Genomic DNA, 10,636 nt, shown 5'->3' on the forward strand with positions numbered 1-10,636 from the left:
TGGGTAAAAATTATAAATAAATGGTCGATTCCTATGTAAAAAGTTGGGAAAAATCCAAATCTGAGGTCAAAACTCCGAAAAAAATAACTCTAAAAGGTCGAAAATTCAAATTTTATTTTCTATTCCAATGAAAGAGTTCAAATATATGTGACGTCAGACTTCACGCAGTTGTTTTTTTCGTCCGTCAGGTAGCGCCACTATGCAAGCGCGCTAGCTTAGGAGCAGAAAGAACTGCGCAGAAACGTATGCGCACAAACACATTAATGTGTTGCTTGCTAGGGGAGCTTTGCTCGGGACATTTGATGTGACGTCATCGCCTACGGGAGCGTATGCCGTGACGTCAAAGTTCACGATTTACCGGTATTTTTTAAATCGATTTATCTCGGGATCTAGAAGTCGTAGAGAAAAAAGAAAAATTCCGTTGGTCCTCATTTTTCCTGCTCTATGACTTTGAAACATCACACAAGTAAGCGCAACTGATCTATTGACTGAAGTGTAGACACAACTTTGTATTCCATGTTTTTCTTTTTATAATAAAATTATTCTACAAACAAAAATGATTTAAAAAACAACAAAGTTTGGTATTGCTTAAATTAGGTACACTAGAAATAGAGGAATGATGTAAAAATAGAATATTTGTTTAAAACAAAAGTTTTGATAAAATATCACAAAATTTTGGAATGATATTTTTTTCACATTTCATTAACTTAAATGCTAAATACCTAGCCAGCCCGCAGCGGTACCCGTTGAATGCACCAGTTACCACCGGATCATTTAGGATAATCAACGTTGTGCGTGGTTGTTATCTGGATGGGTGGCCGTTTGGGTTAACATGTACTGGCTAATTTCAGGGTGCACTCAGCCTCGTGAGGACAATTGAGCTTGGTGCAATCAAAACGAAGATCCCAGCAGAGAAACTGCCTCACAAAGAAAAATAAAATAGGTAAACGTATTGTTCATGAAAATTATCAAGTCTTACAGAACTGTGTAAAAATAAAATGTCTTTCTTTTTCGAAAAGAGAGAAAATAATAATAATTATAATAAAAGTAAAAAAAAAAAAAAAAAAAAATGGCAGTCTTTATCTTATCTCACATTTCCTTTTTTTTTTGGTCTCATCAATTATTCATTACATCCATAATCCCCTATGTACCTACAATGTAAATAAGTAGGTATGTTTTTTCCTGTATATACATTATACATACTTACCTAATTTATATTAAAAGCTGTTGATTGTTTTTCAGTGACCTGTGGTTATGGAAGAAGAATACAGGAGTATGGCAGGAGGCAGTAGAGTTAATGAGCACATAGCTCAATTATTCCAGGAAATGAGATGTCAGAATTTTGATATGATCAGATTTTCCTCCTATAGAACGGCATGTAAATTGAGATTTGTTCAGAAGAAACTTTACTGTAAGTACATACATTACTTGAGTATATTAATTCGTCCAGGGGAATCATTCACCTTTTAACAGGAGGAATCAATCTGAACTTAATAGAATAGCCTAGAATAGAATATACCTTGTTTATACTACCAGCATAGGACTGAAAAGTCTCTCCCGTGAGAACTGAGAACTCCCATTTCTTTTATTGCATATTATGTATTATTCTATATAAAATTTCATGTACAATCGGCTATTTATGCAATTTTTACTTTCTATTACTACAGTATAGCGGAGCTATACTAGTAATGAAAGTATTGCAATCGGTCCAAATTTTCAAAATCGGGACCTCCCGTGAGAACTGAGAACTCCCATTTCTTTTATTGCATATTATGTATTATTCTATATAAAAATTCATGTACAATCGGCTATTTATGCAATTTTTTACAATTCGCGATTCCGCGAAATTCGCGAAATATCACGTACATCTCACTAACTGAAATGTACCTGTGTGACATAATATTTCGCTGCGCCTTGCCTTCATAAATCATGTTGTAACATCAGTTTTTGGATTGATTCGCGTGCTCCTTGCGCGCGCGAATTCAACTTTTGCAAATTTCGCGAAAAGTGGTCTCAATCCAAAATCTGATATTACCACATGAGTTATGAAGGAAAAAACATTGTGAATTTGTGAAATGATATGTCATAATGTCACACAGGTACATTTCAGTTAGTTGAATGTTCGCGATATTTCGCGAAATCGCAAATTCCAAAAAATTGAATGAATAGTTGATTGTACATGAAATTTTACGTAGAATAATATCATGCAATAAAAATGGGGGTTCTCATTTGAAAAGTTCAAAGTTGGTACCAAGTTCGCGGATTTCGCAATTCTTGAAATCTTTTCAGTGGTTATAAATAAAACGTGTTCCTCTTGTCCTTTTTACTTTCCTTATCCTATAGGAAGGAAAGTAATGTAATCGGGTCAAAATTTCGATGGTCATGGTCAGTTTTTAATGCCAAAACACGTTTTGAGGTTCCTAGAGCCTAAATCCAAAGTTTCAGCCATTGGTCCGTGTGTGTATTTTCAGTGGTTATAAATAAAACGTGTTCCTCTTGTCCTTTTTACTTTCCTTATTCTATAGGAAGGAAAGTAATGTAATCGGGTCAAAATTTTGATGGTCATGGTCAGTTTTTAATGCCAAAACACGTTTTGAGGTTCCTAGAGCCTAAATCCAAAGTTTCAGCCATTGGTCCGTGTGTGTGTCTGTCTGTCTCTAAGACGTATAGGTTACGTAAGACGTATAGGTTATCTATAGTTAGGTACATTTCTTGTATTTTATTTAATATCTAACCGTAAACCGAAATTCAGAAAGTGGATTACGTAAGACGTATAGGTTATCTATAGTTAGGTACATTTCTTGTATTTTATTTAATATCTAACCGTAAACCGAAATTCAGAAAGTGGGGGTAAAAATCTGGTAGTGGGGATGATCAGCTGATTAAAAAAATCAGCTGTTCGCATTAACCGAGAAAAAAATGGCGACTCTATCGTTAACCGCAGTCGAGATATGTAGGTATTCTATCTTGCTGTTCCCAGGTAACAGTAAATGACTTCATGGACACAATGATGTCAGAGCCTGGCCCAGCTTGTCTCATTTGGTTACCTCTGTTACATCGATTAACAGCTGTAGAATCTACCTCACACCCTATAGCATGTGATGCGTGTGGTAGAGCCAACTTTGTTGGCTTCCGGTACCGGTGTGCGAAATGTGGCAATTTCCAGATGTGTCAGGAATGTTTCTGGTGGGGTAGAGTGTCCGGGGGACATAACCTCGAGCATGAAGTTAAGGAGTATACTACATATGTGAGTACTAGCTTGGTACTTAAACAATAAATCCTCAACAAACTACCTATGTTTGACCGAACGAAGTGAAGGTCTACGTTTTAACTCGACCGTTTTGCATTTAGTTTGGATGTTTGAATATTTGGTCCGCTGTAACTCCCGATTGCCTGGTCCGATTTTGATGAAATTTGGCACACTTCTTAATGACCTCAATGCACGTCGCTGATTGAGATTTGGTAACCCAGGTCCAATTTTCGATCAGGCCAATAGATAAATCACCGTATTTTTTCAAGATCCAAACTCCAGGTATAAATCTATTGTTTTAAAAAAAATCGAAGTCAACCATTCTCTCTCTCTCTCTCTCTCTCTCTCTCTCTCTCTCTTAGATTGTAAAACCAGTTCCCTGCCCTTATCTAATATTTTTTTTATTATGTTTATGGAACAAAACCAAAATCATGATGATGAAAATGGAAGAGTTTTGTAAGTCTTAAAAGAGTTTGCCAAATTGTATTAATTCGTACCTTCGTCTCAGCTTGGGCAAAAGAGACTGGGTGAGGTCTACAGTTCACAGAACTACTAGTTTAAATATCCAAACGTATGAAGAAATGTAGGGAATGACTTATCAAATAATAATAATAATAATAATAATAATAATAATAATATAATAATAATAAATAAAATAATAATATAATAATATATAATAAATAATAAATAAAACTTAATGACTTCTCAAATAAAAAAAAATATATATATATATAAAAATAAAAATAAAACCTTGCCTTGTCTCTTCTCGGTTTTGCTTTGCGTTATTTAGCAAAATATATAAGTCAAGGACTATCCTACTAAATACATTGCACTTAAAGTAAAATGTTGATCAGTTATTACCTGCCTTGGTGGTGTAGTGGTCAAGACGCTCGCCTGGTAAACAGGAGGGCGGTGGTTCAATCCCAGCCGAAGTATGGAATATTATCCTCAATATAATTTAAGAATTTGACCACATAATATGTAGCCTACTGCTGGAGTAAAGGGACTTTTCAGTCCTATGCGAGCAGTATAAATAAGCACTATTATTATTACTATTTTATTTATTATTATTAAATAACTGTTGTTTTAATATTACAGAAATCACCCAGTAAACAAATTGGTCACTCGTTACGCAAATCATTTCGCTGTGTTCCGGAAAAAGCTAAAGCCAACAATATACCACGGTTTCCTGAGGAGCCAGAGAAAACGTTGAATCTCTCACATATAGTGTGAGTACAGTCGTGCCTCGATAATATCTCCATTTTCCTTCCCGTAGGAAAAGGAAACTTCGATATTGAGTAAATTAAAACCATAGATACTAATTAGATTTCTGAGCTTAGAGCTCAGCACTTTACCTCGATAGTAAGTTATTCTCGTTACATCGACCTCTACAGGTAACTACTAAGAAAACATGTTTCAAAGGTTCTAAAAATAGTAGGTATTTTATTTGAGAAAAAGTTCAATAACATATTAAATTATTGACTTTAAGTTTAACTAAAGAAATATGTAATAGGTAGCACCGTACCAGCTGCCCAAGTGTTTTTGAAGAAAAAAAAAAAAACAAAAAAAAACAAACAAACTACTAATATTTTTAATGAGGCCTCTGGAGAGACTTTTCAGCAACCGATTTTGAAATATTGGGCAACAAATCTGTAGTGGATAGCAAAATTAAATCAGATATATGAGCTGCTGTTAAAGAAGTACGAAATTTGTTTTGTACATAGTTAAGAGTTGAAAAAACTTTTTCACATACATAGGTGGACCCAAATCGGCTTAATATCTGCAAAGAAAGATCACATATTACAGGAAAGTTTTCCTTGGGTACCAATTTCCAAAAACAGTTTCCGTGAATATCTGTTTTAGGGCAGAGTTATTTTGGACTTCTGTGATTTCTAGCTGGATATTTGCTGGATATTCCAGTATTTCGTTGGAGCTGATAGCAAATGGATTCATGATAAGCAAAATATTTTTACACCTGCGGCGGGCCACTCCAAATGCCGTGGAGGGCCACTCCGTGGCCCGCGGGCCTGGGGGTGGGCAGCCTTGGCATAGATAGTCGTGCCCCGTCACAACTCGGAAATGAGCGATTTTTAAAAGAACTATCAAATGTACTTGATTAATTCAAGCATTCATTATGTTCTGACTGAGAAACCCGACCTGAATAACTTGTTGTGTTGTTTTCTCTCAGGTCCGAAATCCCCACCCCCCGCCTCTCGCTCTGCACCCCAGACTCCAAGTAGTAGTAATGATGGGGAGATATTGTGTAGTGGGGGAGGAGAGGGAAGTAATTCCTCCCTAGCTAGTGGAGGAGTAGGGAGAAGTCTACGCAATGATCTTCTGGTAGCTGCTGACTCTGTGACCAACGCTATGTCTACCTTGGTCAGAGAGTTGAACTCAGGTCAGTTTGTTTTGTTATTTTTATATACAGTCTGTTCATAAAGTCCCTGGCCACCCTTTATTTTTTTTTTTTTTTTTACTTTTCACCCTGGGAAGCTGAAATTTTGCATGCAGCCCTTGATTATATGATTTTGGAGACCTTCCCCCCCCCCAGAGGGAACAACTTTAAAAATCTTGAATAAGAACCCCCTACGTGTGATACATCATATCATAGGTATTAAAGAATGTAATACTTTGCTACAAGTTTAAGCTCGATCTGACAACCAGGGCCATTCTGCCTAGTGAGCCAAAAAAACCTCGCTGGGAATCGAACCGGGGACTTATTAATTGTTTTTTTTTTTGGTGGGGGGGGGAGGGAGAGAAAGGGAAGTTGAGAGTAAGTAGGTAATAGACTGACAGACAGACACCAAAATCTTTAAATCTTTCAACCTACCTGAGAAAAATCATCAAAAAACGACCACGATTTTTTAAACGTTTTTATTGATGAAAATTTCAAACTTTTTTGTGTACAAAAATATATATCTAAAAATATAAAATATCGCATTGAAAAAAAAAAAAAAAAAAAAAACAAATTTTATCCTGAAGACAGGAAACAAGTTGGACAAATTATGAAGTACTATCATAATGTTGTTGATAGTAAAATAGTGAAACCTTGTTTGAGATCAATATTTTCTAAATAATCATAAAATAATTATTGTTTGTGAAGATGCTCAACTGATTCATTTTCTACTGATTGATGTTTTGTATTGTTAGGTCTTTTGTATGTGGCTTCATTTCTCTTCATAACGTAATTTTTTCTCATTTGATTTCCTGTTTCAATTGAGCTTCATTCCTTTGTACATTTCTGCGCGCTACCATATTGCTGCTGACATCCCAGTTGATTTTATTACCATGTCTTCTATACTTGTAATCCCATGGCATATTCTTAATCGATTCGAACTTCTTTTCAAACTTCTCCAAAGATTTTTGCAGCATTTGATTTTTATTGGTTAAATGTCTTTTCAGCACGTTGTTCTGTTTGGAGCCTAATCTGTGTTCACTACAAGCACTGGTGATAGTAATTACAGTAAAAATGATCACTAGAAAAGAAAACAAGTTTAATTTGTACATTTTTATCTCTTTAAATTTGTTTGGAACGTAACTATTCTATTTATTTTAAAAAAGGAAAAGAGTTTGAAGTAGTATATAATTAGATACTGATTAATTAATTTTGGACGAAAAAATCTAAAGTAATAAAAACTGTACCTACCCAATTTGGTGCTAATTGTACAATCAAATAAAAACTCAACTGGGAAATAAACACTCAAAGTATAAAGTCCAAGCTATTACTGACCAAATATCCACTTTGTACAGAACATAAGCGTAATTTCTAGGTGTGTAGGAAGATAGTTGTGTATCACTGTCACTGCTTTTGTTTCTATACCAACTTGAGTATTGTAATATCAACAAAGGTGCTTCCTCATTTCTAATGAAGAAAAAAGAGAACGATGAAAACATCAATTTTTTCTGAGCTGTGGAGTGATGTTCTATTTTAGTATGTATGCTCACAAGAAAAACTTGTAGGCACATGACTTTGTCTTGTTACACTATGTCGACTACTCGATATTACCAGTATTTTTTATTTCCGTCTAATTTAATTGTGCTTATTATTATTATTATTTCAAAATTATGAAGATACCTTCCAACATTTTTGTTTGTTTGGTTTATGATATTATTACCTACTTACTTTTCCTGTCCGTGAGAGAGGCATGGCATCTATCTCACACCTCACAGTGTTGGAAGGATTGGGGTTTAAAACCCCCGTGAGAATGCCCAGAAACAATAGCTAGCTCCTTCCATGTCCATGATACAGTGGAACCTCGATATAACGAAATCCTCGATATAACGAAGAAAAGTCGATTTCCCTTCCCTTCAGAGGCAAAAACCTCAGTATAGCCCTCGATATAACGAAGAAAAGTCGATTTCCCTTCCCTTCAGAGGCAAAAACCTCAGTATAGCGAAGTAAAAAGAAAAGATACAACGAAGTAATTTGGGGCACGAGCCCGAGAAAGTTACCTCAGTATAACGAAATTGATTGAATTTTAACCTCAGTATAGTGAAGTGATCTTAAAAGCAAGTAGAATTTTACCTCAGTACAACGAAGTTACTCTGATTTGGACCTCAGTATAGCGAAGTAAATCGATATAACGAAATAGTTTCGATTTTAACCTCGATATAACGAAATTTTGGTCATTTCCCTTGGACTTGGCTATATCGAGGTTCCACTGTATTTGAAATAAATCATTATTTTTTTAAAAGGTTTTATTTATAGAGGCAGGGTTCTTCCACCTAACCAATATCGTCTATAAGCGAAAGGTTTAGTAAAGATGTATTTCCTACTATCGTAATCATCGTAATATTATCATATACGAATTTTTCAAATCTCAAATTCTTTGTGGTAAAGCAGAGCTTTTTCACAACTTTAGTGGATATCACAACATTACTAAGAATTCGCGATTCCGCGAAATTCGCGAAATATCACGTACATCTCACTAACTGAAATGTACCTGTGTGACATAATATTTCGGAGTTGACCTCTCAAATTGTAGATTTTTTCTGTCCTTATCCTATAGGAAGGAAAGTACATAAGGTAATCGGGTCAATTTTTTGATAGAGGGAACTCTAGCTACCAGGGTCTTATGGTCCCGAAATCGAAGAGAGAAGGAAGACAGGATAGGAGAAAGCCAGCCGTTCCGGGAACGAACATTATCCGTTCAAGGTAAAATCCGGCCCGGACGCTCGGCCTAGCGTTTACAAGGCAGACGCGCTACCAATAATCAAGCTAACTAGGCTGGCACTCGTAAACATGTATTTGACTTGGCGGTCGGCACTATATACCGATCACAAAATATGAAAGTTCCAACACTAAACAACTTTTAGACCACAACAACTTTTAGTTGAGACCACATGTCTACAGTTTGGTGTCTGCTATTCTGCACATTCTTAAGAGTAAATTTTGGTATACATGGCTATTTGGCTATACAGTCCACTTCAACTGGGAAGTCCGATGACCTTTGGGTGCGCACTCGTCAAAAAATAGCTCGTTGATTAACAAAGGCAGGTGCACTCAAACTCGTGACTAGTGATCTAGTGAAGACAACTGAATAGCAACTTTTTTTTTGTGACAAAAAAAAAAAACTTCTAGTCTAGGACCTTCACGGATATCAAGAATCACACTTGTCCATTTACAATATTAGATACAAACTACAAGGGTAGCCAATTTGAACTTTTTGGCTCTTTTTTTTTTTCAACCCGAAGTCGAAAAAGGTCATCCGAATATGGGTCAAAGTATAGGTCATTTTAGCTGATACCAAACTCAATTAAAGTTTTATTGTGTCATGGGGAACACGAGCTTTTTTTTCCTTCCTTGCCATTTCAAATAAAATAGTTGCCATTTCAAATAAATTCACCTAAGTAAGCAAGGTTGCCAAAATAATTATTACATCGAAGCTGGAAAGTTTTTTCTTACATAATATATGTATGTTAGGTTAGTTTTTGGGTATTGTAGTTTTTTTCCTAGAGAATTTGAGTTGTTTTTACTTTCCTTATCCTATAGGAAGGAAAGTAGGTAATGTAATCGGGTCAAAATTTCGATGGTCAGTTTTTAGTGCCAAAACACGTTGTTAGGTTAGTTTTTGGGTATTGTAGTTTTTTCCTAGAGAATTTGAGTTGTTTTTACTTTCCTTATCCTATAGGAAGGAAAGTAATGTAATCGGGTCAAAATTTCGATGGTCAGTTTTTAGTGCCAAAACACGTTTTGAGGTCCCTAGAGCCTAAATCCAAAGTTTCAGCCATTGGTCCGTGTGTGTGTCTGTCTGGTGTCTGTCTGTCTGTAAACAAAATATCTCGAGAACGGTAAGAGCTAGAGACTTGAAATTTGGTATGTAGATGTCAAATCTATCAGAAATCAGGTTAAACATTATTTATCACTTCATCAGTCATTGATAATAATTTAATAATGGTAGTTGCGTGCTTACAAAGTGCCTACAGCTAAACAGGGCCGACCTCGAAATAGTCAAAAATTCAAAATACCTATCTAGAACTTCAAGAATGAACAGAAGAAATCTACATCAAATTCAATCTCGAGAACTTCGGTCTATTTGTCTATTATGAATAAAAGAGTGGACATCAAAACACAAATCTAACTTCAGACAGAACTTTAACAGTTTAGTGCGTAGATATGTAGGAACCAACATAGATAACTAATATGGACTTATAAATTATACGAAGCTATAGGCAGTATACTCTTACTTAAGACCTTAATGGCTGATTTTACCACTAACACCGTGTCAAGGGTTTTCTTTGACGTCACCCATTTGATTTACACAGTCCCATATGTCTTTAACTCTGAATTTACTTACACCCATATTTATGAACAAAATGCTGGCTCTTAAGTTCGTGCTAAGCATAGTCTCAAGGCATTTGATTGGTCAATTTTGACTTGAGACTGATCTAAGAACGATCATTTTTGTTCATAAATACGAGTGTAACACTCTCCGTGGTAAGATCGGGCATAAGTGCGTTGGAAGTGTAGGTTTTGTAACAACCTAGTTGCCACAGGATAATTGCCTACCAGATTTGAACCGACTTGCTTACATATGAGATATGAGCTCAATAAATAAAAATATAAATGATGGTTTCGGAAAAAAAAAACATATTGCGATCGCTTTTTCTTCAGATGATGAAGATCAGGCCCAGAATTAGGGCGACTTTGGGCCTGCTGTGGCTCCGAAATGGTTTTGGCAACAACAACGAAAACCAAGACTGATGGAAGAAGTATTCGATTTTTTTTTTTTTCAAGAGGTTTGATTCTCTAGAAAACTGTAACTGCTAAGGTCTTATCGTCCCGAAATCGAAGAGAGAAGGAAGACAGGAAATCCGCCCCGGGCGGGAATCGAACCCGCGGCCTAGCGATAGTCGTATTTTATTATGTGAAATTTTACTATTTTT

At 35.7% G+C, this 10,636-nt stretch overlaps 2 protein-coding genes across 6 annotated transcripts in view; one reads left to right on the top strand and one right to left on the bottom strand.

Annotated features, from left to right (window-relative positions):
* LOC103507588 (dystrobrevin beta) overlaps nt 1–10,636 on the top strand; it is a 45,097-nt gene that overhangs the window by 8,274 nt on the left and 26,187 nt on the right. For both annotated transcript variants that reach the window (XM_026822417.1, XM_026822418.1), the window contains exons 4-5: nt 2,981–3,247; nt 4,349–4,479. In XM_026822417.1, the coding sequence (XP_026678218.1) occupies nt 2,981–3,247; nt 4,349–4,479 (398 nt within the window). The remainder of the gene's footprint in view (nt 1–2,980; nt 3,248–4,348; nt 4,480–10,636) is intronic.
* On the bottom strand, nt 6,217–7,268 carry LOC108252184. Of its 4 annotated transcripts, none has more exons than XR_001809464.2 (2): nt 6,897–7,268; nt 6,217–6,726 (listed from the first exon to the last, which is right to left on the bottom strand). XR_001809464.2 is itself a non-coding variant. In XM_017443388.2 (2 exons), the coding sequence occupies exons 1-2, from the start codon at nt 7,003–7,005 to the stop codon at nt 6,446–6,448; spliced, it is 306 nt and encodes a 101-aa protein (XP_017298877.1). In that variant the 5' UTR covers nt 7,006–7,196; the 3' UTR covers nt 6,217–6,445. The 4 variants fall into 4 exon arrangements, 1 of the variants encoding a protein (XP_017298877.1); XR_001809465.2 differs by having other exon boundaries at nt 6,217–6,793; XR_003391058.1 differs by having other exon boundaries at nt 6,893–7,268.

This window comes from Diaphorina citri, unplaced genomic scaffold (assembly GCF_000475195.1).
Source record: "Diaphorina citri unplaced genomic scaffold, Diaci psyllid genome assembly version 1.1 scaffold327, whole genome shotgun sequence".
Lineage (NCBI taxonomy): Eukaryota > Metazoa > Arthropoda > Insecta > Hemiptera > Psyllidae > Diaphorina > Diaphorina citri.